This window comes from Erpetoichthys calabaricus, chromosome 11 (assembly GCF_900747795.2).
Source record: "Erpetoichthys calabaricus chromosome 11, fErpCal1.3, whole genome shotgun sequence".
NCBI classification, from domain to species: Eukaryota; Metazoa; Chordata; class Cladistia; order Polypteriformes; family Polypteridae; genus Erpetoichthys; species Erpetoichthys calabaricus.
In genome coordinates this window covers 28,522,515-28,538,988 of record NC_041404.2, presented here as the reverse complement: position 1 = coordinate 28,538,988, position 16,474 = coordinate 28,522,515, and the positions used below count along the sequence as shown (strand labels likewise).

The 16,474-nt window shown below is 38.9% G+C and overlaps 1 protein-coding gene across 2 annotated transcripts in view; it reads left to right on the top strand.

Annotated features, from left to right (window-relative positions):
- Window positions 1-3,925: 3,925 nt before the first annotated feature.
- Window positions 3,926-16,474, top strand: part of larp1 (La ribonucleoprotein 1, translational regulator) — a 129,102-nt gene continuing 116,553 nt past the window's right edge. The window contains exon 1 of one of the 2 annotated variants that reach the window (XM_028812868.2): window positions 3,926-4,579. In XM_028812868.2, the coding sequence (XP_028668701.1) occupies window positions 4,180-4,579 (400 nt within the window). In that variant the 5' untranslated portion in view covers window positions 3,926-4,179. Of the gene's footprint in view, window positions 4,580-5,909; window positions 6,026-16,474 lie in introns of those variants that run through there. The other variant, XM_028812869.2, reaches the window with a different exon arrangement.

Sequence of the window (16,474 nt, the reverse complement as noted above, 5' to 3'; positions counted from 1 at the left end):
TCCAGGCCACGAGACCGCCCAGTCCCCTTTGGGCATTCTACCTAACATAAATGAAATAGTCCTCTTTGTAGTTAGGGTTCTCACGGAGTCACTTGATGCTGATGGTTATACAGACTTCTGGCTTTTAATCCATCCATCATTGTTGGAACATCATGGTGCTTTGGGTAGATGGTGGTGGCACAAGCCACCACCAATAGGACACCGGAAAAGAAAACAGAAGAGAGAGTAGGGGTTAGTACAAATTTTGAATGAATAGTTATTATAATGAATTGGATATACAGAGTGTCAGGATTAAATTACAGTGAAGTTATGAGAAGGCCATGTTAAAGTAATGTGTTTTCAGTAGTTTTTTAAAGTGCTCCACTGTATTAGCCTGGCGAATTCCTACTGGCAGGCTATTCCAGATTTTAGGTGCATAACAGCAGAAGGCCGCCTCACCACTTCTTTTAAGTTTTGCTCTTGGAATTCTAAGGAGACACTCAGTTGAGGATCTGAGGTTGCGATTTGGAATATAAGGTGTCAGACATTCCGATATATAAGACGGGGCGAGATTATTTAAAGCTTTATAAACCATAAGCAGAATTTTAAAGTCAATTCTGAATGACACAGGTAACCAGTGTAGTGACATCAAAACTGGAGAAATGTGTTCGGATTTTCTTTTCCTGGTAAGGATTCTAGCAGCTGCATTCTGCACTAACTGCAAACGATTGATGTCTTTTTTGGGTAGTCCTGAGAGGAGTGCATTACAGTAATCTAGCCGACTAAAGACAAACGCATGAACTAATTTCTCTGCATCTTTCGATGATATAAGAGGTCTAACTTTTGCTATGTTCCTTAGGTGAAAAAATGCTGTCCTAGTGATTTTATTAATATGCGATTTAAAATTCAGATTACAATCATCGGTTACCCCTAAGCTTTTTACCTCCGATTTGACTTTTAATCCTAATGCATCCAGTTTATTTCTAATAGCCTCATTGTATCCATTATTGCCAATCACTAAGATTTCGGTTTTTTCTTTATTTAATTTGAGAAAGTTACTATTCATCCATTCTGAGATACAGGTTAGACATTGTGTTAGCGAATCAAGAGATTTGGGGTCATCAGGTGCTATTGATAAATACAGCTGTGTGTCATCAGCATAGCTGTGGTAGCTCACGTTATGTCCCGAGATAATCTGACCTAACGGAAGCATGTAGATTGAGAAGAGCAGCGGACCCAGGATAGAGCCTTGTGGAACACCATATAGAAAATCATCTAACAATTCACCAGGACCAGATAACATTCATCTTTGAATGCTTAAGGAAGTTAATGAGTACATATATAAACGCTTAGTACTTACTTTCTGAAAAGCTCTGCACATGAGGGAAATTCCCAAAGACTCGACACTAGCAAATATTATCCCATTGCATAAAAAGGGTGTTTGGTCTGATCCAACTAGCTATAGAAGAGTAAGCTTAATGTGCATCACAGTAATTTAATGGAAGATAAAGATTGAGCACCACATATCTAGTACAGGAGTATTAGCAAATAGTCAACATGGGTTTAGACGAGGAAGTTTGTGTTTTGCAAATATGTTACAGTTCAATGATGAAGCAACAAAAGAATACAATCAGAGAGGCGCACATGATAGTATTTATCTTGATATTTTAGAGGCGTTTGATAAAGTACCACATGAAAGGTTAGTGATCATAAATAAAGAAGTAAGTTTTCAAGACATGGTCTGTAGTTTGGTACAAAATTATCGCAAACACAAGAGGCAAAGGGTTATGGAGAGTGGAACTTTCTCAAAATTAGGTGATGTTAAAAGTGGTGTTCCTTAGGAGTTAGTGTTGAAGTTGCTGTTCTTTTTAATATACATAAACAATCTGGACAAGAACATAATCAATAAGCTGGTTTAGTTTGCAGTTGATACCAAACTAGGTGGAAGGGCAAATAATACAGAATCAGATAAATTGTTGCAGAGGGACTTGGACAGCACACTGGCTTGAGAAGATTTGTGCATGATAAAATTGAAAGTAAGTAAATGTAAAGTATTGCATGTAGGAAGTAGAAATTTTAAATTCGAACATACAATGAGAAGTCTGAAAGTTGAAAGTGGAAAGTATATCCACACAGAGTACACAGGCAATCAAGAAAGTTAATAGGATGTTAGATTATACTGTATGTCATCGAGTGTGGGGTATAAGTCAGGGGAGGTTACATAACAAACTACTGAGGCCTCACCTGGTGTACTGTGTACATTTGTGGTATCAATATTATGAAAAACACATACCACCACTAGAAAAATTCTAGAGTAGAGCAACTAGGCTGCTGACAAGACTAAGAGGGTTGAGCTATGAGGACAGATTGAAGGAATTGAACCTTTTCAGTTTAAGCAAAAGGAGACTAAGAGTGGACATGATTGAAATGTTTAAAATCATGAAAAGAAGTAGTGCAGTGGATCCCATTTGTTACTTCAAAATAAATTATGTAATTAGAACATTGGGACACAGTTGGTAATTTGTTAAGGGCAGATTTTGCAGAATAGTTTAAATGTTTTTCTTCATGTCAACAACCATAGACACATTGAATACATTACCAAGTATACCAAGTAGTGTGGTGGACAGTGGGACATTAGGGGTCTTCAGTATGATCAATGAACTTGTTGAACCTAATGACCTGTTTTTTGTAATGTTCTAAAGTTTTACCTGCTTCTTTCTTGTCCAGCTTTGTCTTCATTTGGTCATATACAGTAATGGAAAATGTTATGTTTTTACAAATCTATCTATCTAATTAGGTTGACCAACAACTTTAAAAGAATCTGAATTAGTGTAAACCTCTCTAATACGGGGTGTTCATAAGAATTGTAATGATTTAGTTAATAAGGTAGAAGTACATAATAAACAAGAATAGTAGCATCAAATATTTGAAATATTAAAATGGTGCTTCAATTTAAATGTTTAAAAATTCTCAATTGTAGTATAAATATGTAATTTAATAAATGTATAATTTTTCACCCTGTGATAAAGGTCCACGGACGGTTAGATCCCTAACAAAGGATCAAGTATCAAAAATATGATCATATTCGTGATTAGCAGCTTTGACATAGCATGAAATGACATTCTACATGCCTGTATTTCCAATCCCCATTTTTTCAATGTTTTGTGAAAAGGAGCAACTTTGACCCCTCACATTCCATTTGGGGGTGAACCCCTGGGGTTGGTTATTCTGTCTGCACAAACTTCAAGTCCTTCTGATCATTTTTTGCTGAAGACACCAGTTGGTTTAGCCTTTATCATAAAGGTGTAATTTCCTGCACAAAATAAGTTCCAAACATGGCTTAAAAATGAGTCTTGTTTTTTTTCTTTTGGGACAAAAATAGGGTGGAACCCCAAAAAGCTCGACGTCTTGCATAACCAGCCATTAAGTCGGTTTGAACTAATCATATATCTATCTGATCATATGTGAGCACTTCTTATATCGCTGAGGCAGGAGTTGTTAGAAAAAAACTGAAGCGATTTCAAAGCGTTCCTAAGTAATTCTTATGAACACAAAATGATTCTGGGCGACCTGTGAAGAATAGTATACTTAACTGAATTGTTTCCGACTATTAGGTGCTCTTGCTGAAGTAACAGGTTTTTTTCCTCAGTGAAGAGCCTACACTCTATAAATTATATTCAGAAAATAGTGAGAAGGATTGGCTTGTCAAATAAACATTTTACTCAATGTGTATCCCGTTTTTCGTTTCCAATAATCCACTTTTTTATTTCCACTAGTTAATCAAGAATGAAAAGTAAAAACGATCGAAGTACAATATAAAAGACGCAACATTTGCTCCAGTTCCAAAAGGACGCTTGTCACTTTAAGAGTCCTCCCCGCCCCCATTACGTTCAGAATCTCGTGCATCCTGGCGTAACCACGCCCCGTTTACGTCCCTGCGCGTTCACGTCGATCGCGTGGTGTTCTTCCATATTGGTGCTAGTGTAGAGATTAGGCGATTACATTAGAAAATTTAAGGAGATATTTGCGGTATACGTGTTTTTTATGTTTTAATTCAAAGCAGCCACTCTGCGTCTTAGACTAAAAGATTTTTGGTCTAGGGGTGGAGTGGGGAAAAGCACCCCGGCTTCACTTGCAGTTTTGAAAACACTCTTGGAGTTCCAGAAGATTTTGGGGGTAGCAAAGGAAAAGAAGGGGGAAATGGCCACTCAGGTGGAGACTCTCCTACCCTCTAACCCCTTAATTCAAGCAGAGGAGCACGGGCACGCGAGCAAAATGAAACACGAGGATCACCATCTCGAGACGGAGGATAAAGAGGAGAGAAAACAGCCGTCGCCCAGCGCCGCTGCCATGGAAAGCAGCAACGTGAAGGGGGAAGACGGTGAGCAGCTCGGGGAATCTGCCGCCAATGAACCCAGCGTTAAACAGGTGAAAGATGAGAGCAACAACCAGGCCAAGGTGAACCTGGACAAGGAAGAAACGGAGCGAGGAAACGGTAACAAGAAGGTGTTCATGGAGGCTCCCCCTCCCAAGGTGAACCCGTGGACCAAGAAAATGAACTCCGTCCAAGTGGTCACTGTGAACGGACAGGCGCATCACGGTGGGTACCGACGGGGTTGCGGATATCTGTTTGGCAAGGTCGAGATGCTTTTTGGGCACGCCTGGTGTTTTTTTCCCCCCCAAGTGTTTTGTTGCGGACAGTGACTGTCATGTTGAGGAGGCAGGATGCCAATGGGAGACTACTCCTTTTAAACATTAACTCAAGGCCTGCAAACTCTTTCATGTACCTGGAAGAGGAACGTGAATTAGTATGTAGATCTCAAATAGTACATGAAAAGAGACCACGAGATAACGTGAAGTTCAGAGTTTGCTTCTCTACGGCCAACTCTGCAGAAATGACTCGGTTTAAATAAGGGTGTCACTGACAAGGCCTGCACGTGCATGCTGCTGATCTATAATATGCTAGCGAGGTTTCGGTTTAAATTCGCTTGAGTGTTCCCCGTGCCGTCTCGTGACACTGACAGCTGAGAAGTAGTCGGTCTTCGGCACGCATGTTTTCCCCCTGTCCGGATTACGGAAACTCGTGTTTTTTAGGAAAGGGTGGGGGTGGGACGCCATGCCAGTCGTGTTTAATCACGTTGTTACCCGTTATCGCGATTTTATAGGGCGTTTGGCAGTCTGCTTTAAGTGTGTTGTTTTTAAGTTTCGACATTAGTGGTTCTGGCCGATTTGTGGACCCTCGACAAGTAATGACTGACACCCCCTCCCCCAAGTGTTGCGTTAAAGGTGAAGCTAAAATGATGCAGGGAATTTCGATTTTATGAAGTCAGTGGCCCATCTTTGCCACATGCTAAATAAGGAAGGGCGATTAGTTGTACGTGTGCGGCCGGTGTGGTGGTCGTGCTTCATCTAGGCTACTGCTCAGACGGATAAGGAGGTCGACCGGCAGCTAGCAGTGCCAGGAGCACATGGTCGATTCTGCTTGCGTGTTACGTGGATTTTAAAGAAACGTAAGGTAGTTAGCTTAAACATGTGCCCAAAGGCATTCAGTTTGCGAAGCGTGCCACTTGAGATCCTTTACGTGCATAATAGTTAGAAACACTTTCACCTTTCCCTTCTTCGCAAGTTTTGGCCGCAAACATTATATACCATCCACGCGTGGCGTGAGAGCAAGTAGAGGCCTGCTAATAACTCGGCAGCCGCGAGTCGCTAGGATCCCAGGGGCTGAGTTTTACTTGTCTGACAGTGGCATCTGTTTGTGATATACGCCTTTTCAAATCGATGTAGGTTCGTGTAGTTCGTTCTCTCAAAGTAAACCGGATTGTGCTGCAACTCCGTAAAGTTCTGGTTTTATATTTCCCAGAATGCCTCTGCCGGCGGCAACGTGGTTTCAACCTCCTGAAACATGTGATTGCACAAAGTCGCCCTTTTGCCGATTTATACTGTTGCGGCTTGATCGCGTTGCTCTTGTCGCAAAGCTTGGCGAATATCCGAGTGACCTCAAGTGACATGATCAATTCTTGGTCTTATCTCAGCCTGTAAGAAGGTAAATGTTTCATAGAGCCAATACGGTGGTGTGAATTCGTGCACCCCCATTCGCGGCCTGTTCTCCCTGGTAGTTTTCTTTCTTTATTTTGTATGATTGAAAATTGAAGTGAAGGTGGAGGCTTAAAATCCCGTCCATTGCGCCAGCACTGTTTTTTAATTTTACAGTTTTAGTTCTAGTGTGGCTTTAGGCCCCTTAAGAGCAGTCTTGCAAGTCATAGTTGTAAAATACGGTGCAGTGTGGCAACCTGCTTAAAACGAACGGGAACCCCCGTTTTGCAATCGATTGGGCTGTGAAGGAATATAATGGGCTAAAGATAAGGACAGGGAGACAACTGTGTAAACAGTACTTTAAATGTTAATCAAGAATGGATTTAGAAGGCTGGAATCCTGTCATAAAATAAATTTGTTTGACCTTTTTGTTTTCGAACAACTAACTGGTCAAACATTGTTTTTTAGCTGAGCCTGTCCAGCATAGTAATAATATATTTTATTTATGTGGCGCCTTTCACATGCTCAGAGTGCTTCACAGAAATTCAAAATCAACATCAGGGCATGTACAACTTTGGAAGCAAATAAATATGCATAAAACACTAAACAAAGTTAAGTACGCAAAACAGAACGGTTTGAATTAGAATAAGAGTCAAATACACCACGAATATAAAAATACCACAAGAAAACTGAACAAATAACATAATCTGTGATACAAATGCAAATTATTCTGAGCTTCTGGACAGACAGGGTAAAGTGAAATATGGGTCAGAATGTCAGGGTAAGTTAAATACCTTCCTGAGTAAAGGTATTTTTCATTTATGTTTTTATAACAACGGATTGAGTCGACTGGTCTCAGTTTAGAGAGGTCATTTCAAAGCCTGCGTGCTTAGAGCTGAAGGTCTTGACACCCAGAGAGTGCAAGTTTGGGGCAGAAAAAGATTGCCATAGTCTAGACCTTAGTGGGTGAATAGGAAAACAGTGACAGAGCATTGCAAGGGCATTTTAAAGCATTATAGGTTAGTATGTAATGTTTTATATTCAGTCCTAGAAGACATGGGGAGCCAGTGAAAGCGGAGCAGGATGGGTGTTGTGTGCTCACTGTTGTGGGTCTGTGTAAGGACCAGAGTTTTGAACGTTCTGGAGCTGTGGTAACAGATTACAAGGGGCAGCTGCCAGTAGGGAATTACAGCAGTTGATATGGGATGCAGTAACAAAAAAAAAAAAAAACATGGACAAGATTTTCAGTATCAGTAAAGGAGAGGAGTGAGCAAACATGGAGTATGTTACAGAGATGAAAGTAAGAAAGATTATATAGTTTTGGTGAATTTTGTTTGTGATGTGATCATTGTCTTCGTGGAGAGTATATATTTATCATTTTTTTGGGGACATGGATTCTTTGTTTTTATTTTTTTTAGTCGTTTTTATAATTGTGCTCTTAAGCAGGTAGTAAAAACAAATTCATAAAAAACACGAAAGTAGTAACCTAAACACATACAGAAAGCAGTTTAAATTGTTAATTTATGATGCTAACACAAGGGAGTATGAACAACCCATTTTAAATCATACATGCTGTCATGCTTAATGGGTGAAGTAACCCACATAGGTACATTTTTTTCCCCTAAGTTTGTCCTTTTTTTTATTGGGGACAGGTTGCAGGGAGGTGAAACTTGTCCCCATAGCAGCTTATACATTTCTTTAATATAACAAGCTGATAGCTGACCTTCCTTGGTTGCAGCATACAGTCTTTTCAGTTTACAGCACATGAATGGATTAGGCGATGCACAAACTTGGACACGTTGTCAGTGATGTTACCTGGAGTCATTGGGTGTTTCCTTTCTTTCAGACATCATACACTCTCTAATAGACGAGCCAACCAAGGTTGATCAAACCTTGGCCTGTCTCCAAGTGTCAAACTTCTTTCTTCCCTTTTCAGCAAGAGCCACCTCAAGGCTTTTTCTGCTGCTTCTGTATTAGACCTGGTGGCTCTCTTCCTGCTCAGCCCCATAATGCTTAAATGTGCGGACGCCTTACTGGTCAATTGTGATGTAAAGCCTCTTCATCCCATCTTGCTGGGCGTGCACCTTGACTTTCATCCATGTCTGCAGCAGTCATCCACCAGGTCTGCATACTACATTCCCTTCCTTTCCTGGGCCTCTTCTATCTTTGCTTCCCATGGAATAGTAAGCTCCAGTTACAGTTGGGTGTAGCCTAAAGAAGGCTTCTGTAAAAGTAGTGAAAACTGCATATTGAATAAAGAAGCGACTGTCATTCTGACTGACAGAATCATGCATTAGAATTTTCATTATGACTAGAATTCCATTAGGTTATAACTTAAACATGTAAACTTTTTTCTTTTTTTTTTTTTTTTTTAATTCCCACTGTGTGTCACTATTGGACCTAGATAAAATGTTTAATTTTAATAGAGGGATATAAATTAGATAGATACTTTATTAATCCCAAGGGGAAATTCACATACTCCAGCAGCAGCATACTGATACAAAAAACAATATTAAATTAAAGAGTAATAAAAATGCAGGTAAAAACAGACAATAACTTTGAATAATGTTAACGTTTACCTTGTGACAGCAGTCTGTCGCTGAAGCTGCTCCTCTGTCTGGAGATGACACTGTTTAGTGGATGCAGTGGATTCTCCATAATTGATAGGAGCCTGCTGAGTGCCCGTCGCTCTGCCACGGATGTCAAACTGTCCAGCTCCATGCCTACAATAGAGCCTGCTTTCCTCACCAGTTTGTCCAGGTGCGAGGCATCCTTCTTCTTAATGCTGCCTCCCAGCACACCACCGTGTAGAAGAGGGCACTCGCCACAACCGTCTGATAGAACATTTGCAGCATCTTATTGCAGATGTTGAAGGGCGCCAGTCTTCTAAGGGAGTATAGCTGGCTGTGTCCTCTCTTGCACAGAGAATCAGTATTGGCAGTCCAGTCCAATTTATTATCCAGCTGTTCATTGTTCATTTATGCGAGTTATATTAGCATAAAATTTACTTGCTGCAATATCTTTAGAGAGTTAACTCTGTCATTTCCTTTTTAATTTACTTTTTTCAGTGGTGTGTGTTCTCAGTTGTATCAGAATTCCAACAGTTTTAATGACGGGCATAGCAGATACCATGCAATAAATACTGATTGCTAAAGGGTAGCTATTTCACTGCTAACCACTTGTATGTTTATCTAGCTATCTTCTACTGTATAATAAAACACTACTGTCTCTGTGTGTGTGTGTGTGTCTGGTCCCCCTGAGGATTTTGATTGGTCAGTTTGGCTTTGGTGATATAGATGACAGAGGAAGTGTCTGGCAAGAGAAGCTGAAGCACATGTGGAGGAGTCCAGGCATAGGATACATGCTGTGGGTTGCCTTTAAAGACAGGGATTTTTTTGCAACAAAACATATTTTCACAGCAAGAAATGGGGAAATTTACAATTGGTGGTAGTCAAAAAGTGGAAAGGAGTTGTTCATGGCGCCTCAAAATGATGTCTGAGATTTAGTTTTTACAGGGAGCACCAGGCAAAGGGGGTTCTAATACAGTACATGCTGTTAGTGAGGAAAGGTATAGTAGGAACACTGAAAGTACATGTAGGATGGGAGATATTTTTGAATTTATTTTATTACCTGTCTTTGACTGGTGATGTTTCTAGTTAATTTTAATAATAGGGTAAGTAACTGGAAAAGTAGAACAAAATACTAAAAAAAAAATCTTATATAAATTCTTCCTTCAGTTAGTAAAAAAAATAACATAACCAGTTTGAAATTTCTGAAGAGATGCAACACAAACTGAGAAGTAACAGCTTATTTAATTAACTTAGATGATAAAAAGACCTGCAGCTACAGTGAGCCTCCAGGACTAATCTTGAAGAGCACTGTTCTAGAAGATGGAGTACTGGTTCACCAGTTGTTTTTGCTGGCCTGCATCTGATCAGCCGTCCATTTTAGTAGCCTGTTATCTGCACTAAAACTGTAAATTTTAGTTAACCTTTCACTTGGACTTTGCAAATTAGCTTAACAAGACAAAGTGCTGGCAGAATATTTAATTTGATGGTTTATTATTAAATAGTCTTGTTTTATTAGCAAGACAATATGAGACTAGAATATCAGTTGACAGTTTCGTTTTTAGCTATGTTTTTAAGTGTAAATTTAATTAAGCTAGATGATGTCTTTATTGTCTTTTGTGCAGTGATGAGTCACAAATATTGATTATTGCTCTAATGGTGCGTCTGCATTTTTGTGGGTGGAATACAGAATTAAATGAGAAGATACCTTACAGAATTAGAATTGTAAGTAAAAGGTGTTTCATTCTGCATATAATTGCGCATTGTCAGTGTTTTCTTTGAGTAGCTGAAATACATTTTATTACATTAAGTTCATTTACAATTTTTGTAATGGACATTAAATAAATAAATTTTGCAGGTTCAGTATATTTCTAATCAGTGCAATTTTTAAGTCTACAAGCCATCCATGCTAATGAGAGGTTAAAGAATAAAAAGGATTAGAAAACAAATTGGGTCTTTATTTTCTTTGCTAAGGTGTAAGATAACTTGTTGGTACATACTTTTCATATTTACCATACAAATTTGTAATGTGTGGATTGTATGTCTTTCACATTCAGTCTGTTCAGGGAACTGTTGTTTTCCTTGGTCATCAGAGTGTTGATTTGTTTAAGGAATCCTTTAAGTCGGTGGATGTGAGCAAAGTTTAATGCTCCGTGTCCTGCATGATCTGACTTTATTGCTGGGGATTGAATTTACAGACACCTTAATCTACCAGGCAAAAATTCGACAGTATCCCATGCTGTACTTAAATTATTTTCTAAAATAACAATATGATGATGATACTTGTGGACTATATCTAAACATGTTGAACAAAATTTCATACTGAAATTTACATTTTCATTGCTGTTTAAAAAAAAAAAAAAAAAAAACTACGATTTGTCACAATGAATTTGATAAGATCTTCTCATAGGATTTAGTTGTACATACTGTATAATAAAATCGATGAAGGGAATAAATTCACAGAAATTGGGAAATTTTTGTACTTGATTACTTGCCATGGTTAAAGTCAGTAGGGTAAGTCAGTAAGCATAATTAGGTTCATGTGGTTAAAAAAAATAAAACAAATAAATGATGCCTGACGTAGGTCAACCCTGCTCAGTATATAGCTGACTAAATTCAAGATGTTTTTTTTTTTTTTTTTTTTTTTTTTTTTTTTTTATATTTTTATTTTATTAATTTTCATTGTAATCATTCCATACAAACAGATCAATTTATAACCCAACAAATTTGAAGACAAATCAAACCCCACCCCTGAGAAGGAGAGCTTAGCTAAAGGAAAATTGCTTTAGGCTTTTTAATAAGGCAACATTAAACAAAAGAAAGGGAGAAGTAAATATCTATGTAAATAAGAAATGGACTAGGGAGTTAAATGCGATAATAGTTATTTCTCTTATTCTAAAATAATATTGATTAAATCCTGCCATGTTTTGAAAAAATGTTGTACAGATCCTCTAACTGAAAATTTGACTTTTTCCAATTTCAAATAATATAAAACATCGGTTTCCCACTGACTTATAAGAGGAGAATTAGGATTCTTCCAATTTAACAAAATAAGTCTGCGTGCCAAAAGTGTAGTGAATGCAATCAGTTTGCTTGTCCTTCTCCAATTCAAGTCCATCTGGAAGAACACCAAACACAGCTGTTAATGGGTTAGGAGGGATTGTGATACCAAGGCTGTCTGAGAGGCACTTAAAAATTTTTGTCCAAAATGATGTTAGTTTAGTGCAGGCCCAAAACATGTGACTCAGTGAGGCAGGAGCTTGGTTGCAGCGCTCGCAGGTTGGATCCTGCCCTGGAAACATTTTGGACAGTTTTAAGCGAGACAGATGGGCTCGATATATAATTTTTAGTTGAATAATTCTATGCTTTGCGCATATAGAACTCGAGTGAATTCTCTGCTGTTTATGATGTTTTTAGCCCACAAGTTGTAGAGCCATGTCATTTTGCCTTCAAAAACAACTAATGGAAGAATCTGGAAAGCCTTTGCTGTTGTCCATCAGTCTGTAAAGGCTAATACTGTTATTTTCAGAGCTCGGGCCCTTCAGCTAACCAGAGTCAGATTTACAGTTGTGCTTGAAAATTTGTGAACCCTTTAGAATTTTCTATATTTCTGCATAAATGTGACCTAAAACATTATCTACTTTTAGGACATGAGTGAAGATCTGATGAAGAGAAACCAGTTAAACAAATGAGACAAAAGTATTATACTTGGTCATTTATTTATTGAGGAAAATGATCGAATATTATATATTTGTGAGTGGCAAAAGTATGTGAACCTTTGCTTTCAGTATCTGGTGTGACCCCCCTTTTGCAGCAATAACTGCAACTAAATGTTTCTGTTAACTGTTGATCAGTCCTGCACACGGGCTTGGAGGAATTTTAGCCCATTCCTCCGTACAGAACAGCTTCAGCTCTGGGATGTTGTTGGGTTTCCTCACATTAACCACTCGCTTTAGGTCCTTCCACAACATTTCGATTGGATTAAGGTCAGGACTTTGACTTGGCCATTCCGAAACATTAACTTTATTCTTTTTTAACCATTCTTTGGTAGAACAACTTGTGTGCTTAGGGTCGTTGTCTTTCTGCATGACCCACCTTCTCTTGAGATTCAGTTCATGGACAGATGTCCTGACATTTTCCTTTAGAATTCTCTGATATAGTTCAGAATTCATTGTTCCATCAATGAAGGCAAGCCGTCCTGGCCCAGATAGAGCAAAACAGGCCCAAACCATGATACTACCACCACCATGTTTCACAGATGGGATAAGGTTCTTATGCTGGAATGCAGTGTTTTCCTTTCTCCAAACATAACGCTTTTCATTTAAACCAAAAAGTTCTATTTTGGTCTCATCCATCCACAAAGCATTCTTCCAATAGCCTTCTAGTTTGTCCACGTGATCTTTAGCAAACTGCGGACGAGCAGCAATGTTTTTTTTTTTTTTTTTTTGGGGAGCAGTGGCTTTCTCCTTGCAACCCTGCCATGTACACCATTGTTGTTCAGTGTTCTCCTGATGGTGGACTCATGAACATTAGCCAATGTGAGAGAGGCCTTCAGTTGCTTAGAAGTTACCCTGGGGTGCTTTGTGACCTTGCCGACTATTACACGCCTTGCTCTTTGAGTGATCTTTGTTGGTCGACCACTTCTGGGAAGGGTAACAATGGTCTTGAATTTCCTCCATTTGTACACAATCTGTCTGACTGTGGATTGGTGGAGTCCAAACTTTTTAAAGATGGTTTTGTAACCTTTTCCAGCCTGATGAGCATCAACAACTCTTTTTCTGAGGTCCTCAGAAATCTCCTCAGTTTGTGCTATGATACACTTCCACAAACGTGTTGTGGAGAGCAGACTTTGATAGATCCCTGTTCATTAAATAACACAGGGTGCCCACTAACACCTGATTGTCATCCCATTGATAGAAAACACCTGACTCTAATTTCACCTTCAAACTAACTGCTAATCCTAGAGGTTCACATACAGTGGGTACGGAAAGTATTCAGACCCCCTTCAATTTTTCACTCTTTGTTATATTGCAGCCATTTGCTAAAATCATTTAAATTATTTTTTTTCCTCATTAATGTACACACAGCACCCCATATTGACAGACAAAAAAAAGAATTTTTGAAATTGTTGCAGATTTATTAAAAAAGAAAAACTGAAATATCACATGGTCCTAAGTATTCCGACCCTTTGCTCAGTATTTAGTAGAAGCACCCTTTTGAGCTAATACAGCCATGAGTCTTCTTGGGAAAGATTCAACAAGTTTTTCACACCTGGATTTGGGGATCCTCTGCCATTCCTCCTTGCAGATCCTCTCCAGTTCTGTCAGGTTGGATGGTAAACGTTGGTGGACAGCCATTTTTAGGTCTCTCCAGAGATGCTCAATTGGGTTTAAGTCAGGGCTCTGGCTGGGCCATTCAAGAACAGTCACAGAGTTGTTGTGAAGCCACTCCTTCGTTATTTTAGCTGTGTGCTTAGGGTCATTGTCTTGTTGGAAGGTAAACCTTTGGCCCAGTCTGAGGTCCTTAGCACTCTGGAGAAGGTTTTTGTCCAGGATATCCCTGTACTTTTCCGCATTCATCTTTCCCTCGATTGCAACCAGTCGTCCTGTCCCTGCAGCTGAAAAACACCCCCACAGCATGATGCTGCCACCACCATGCTTCACTGTGGGGACTGTATTGGACAAGTGATGAGCAGTGCCTGGTTGTCTCCACATATACCGCTTAGAATTAAGGCCAAAAGTTCTATCTTGGTCTCATCAGACCAGAGAATCTTATTTCTCACCATCTCGGAGTCCTTCAGGTGTCTTTTAGCAAACTCCATGCAGGCTGTCATGTGTCTTGCACTGAGGAGAGGCTTCCGACAGGCCACTCTGCCATAAAGCCCTGACAGGTGGAGGGCTGCAGTGGTGGTTGACTTTCTACAACTTTCTCCCATCGCCTGACTGCATCTCTGGAGCTCAGCCAAAGTGATCTTTGGGTGGTTCTTTACCTCTCTCACCAAGGCTCTTCTCCCCCGGTAGCTCAGCTTGGCCGGACGGCCAGCTCTAGGAAGGGTTCTGGTCGTCCCAAACGTCTTCCATTTAAGGATTATGGAGGCCACTGTGCTCTTGGGAACCTTAAGTGCAGCAGAAATTTTTTTGTAACCTTGGCCAGATCTGTGCCTTGCCACAATTCTGTGTCTGAGCTCTTCAGGCAGTTCCTTTGACCTCATGATTCTCATTTGCTCTGACATGCATTGTGAGCTGTAAGGTCTTATATAGACAGGTGTGTGGCTTTCCTAATCAAGTCCAATCAGTATAATCAAACACAGCTGGACTCAAATGAAGGCGATCTCAAGGATGATCAGAAGAAATGGAATGCACCTGAGTTAAATATATGAGTGTCGCAGCAAAGGGTCTGAATACTTAGGACCATGTGATATTTCAGTTTTTCTTTTTTAATAAATCTGCAACAATTTCAAAAATTCTTTTTTTTTGTCTGTCAATATGGGGTGCTGTGTGTACATTAATGAGGAAAAAAATTAATTTAAATGATTTTAGCCAATGGCTGCAATATAACAAAGAGTTAAAAATTGAAGGGGGTCTGAATACTTTCCGTACCCACTGTACTTTTGCCACTCACAAATATGTAATATTCGATCATTTTCCTCAATAAATAAATGACCAAGTATAATATTTTTGTCTCATTTGTTTAACTGGTTTCTCTATCTACTTTTAGGACTTGAGTGAAAATCTGATGATGTTTCAGGTCATATTTATGCAGAAATATAGAAAATTCTAAAGGGTTCACAAACTTTCAAGCACAACTGTGTATTATCTGAGTGGAGAAAATTTGAGTTGGCATTTGGGGTGCTCAGATATATGGCCACCCTAATAGACTCAATACGCAAGAAATAATTTTCCATCAAGTCACAAATATCCATACAACGTCTATGGATTTCCTCAACAGTGAAAACATTTTATGAACAAAGTAGGAACACGTAGAAATTATAGATGAAATGGACCCTGGAACTTCACTCCATGGGTCATTTATGGTGGTTATAATTGTCATAGCTTGAAGTTACCTTACTACATATTGACAAGGAAGACATGTTGTCATTGAAGAAATGCTGAACTCTTCTCTGTTCAGGCCAATATCTGAATATGCAAATGTGAACTAATGCTGAATTGTGTTTAGGTCACGTAGTAAATATTCGTCTAAAAGACAAGAAAATCACCATTGAAAGTATTTTAAGAAAAAATTTTGAAATGATCAGGGTTAAATACCATCTTCTGGTTAATGTAGTTAAACCCTGAACTTCTAGAGATAATTTAAAAAGTATTACCTATGGTTGTATCCAAGATGGCAGGTTTTTCTCATGGGATAGTTGGTACAGCATCATGTAGTTTAATAACTGCTTTTTAACTGTGCTTTGCTTTAAAAAAATATATATAAAAATCAGGCTTAAAATTATTATTCCTTATATTTTCTGAAGCCACTTATTCTGATACAGGGTCAGATTCCTTTCCTCTCTGAGTTCTTGTATAAAATCAGCTGGTCAAAAACTTGAAGATGCTGTAATTATGTTAATTTTAAGTTTGATGGAACAAGTATTTGGTAGTGGCTCATGAGGTACTGAAACACGTTTTCTTGTGAAGTTTCAAAATGATACAATTAAGGTGCTTCTCGGGCCTAAGCAGCTCTTTTAGAAGGCAAAAATACATTTGCTTGCGATTAGTCCTTTTTTTTTTTAATATTTGCAACTCTTCTGAAATTTTTTTTACTTGTCATTGAGTTATTGAGTGTAGATCAGTGGGCAAAATGGCACATTTTTCCTTTTAAAATTAAATCTACAACACAAAGTGTGCGGAAAGAGACGAGCATTTTCAGAAGTCACTGTACTTGCTGTTCAG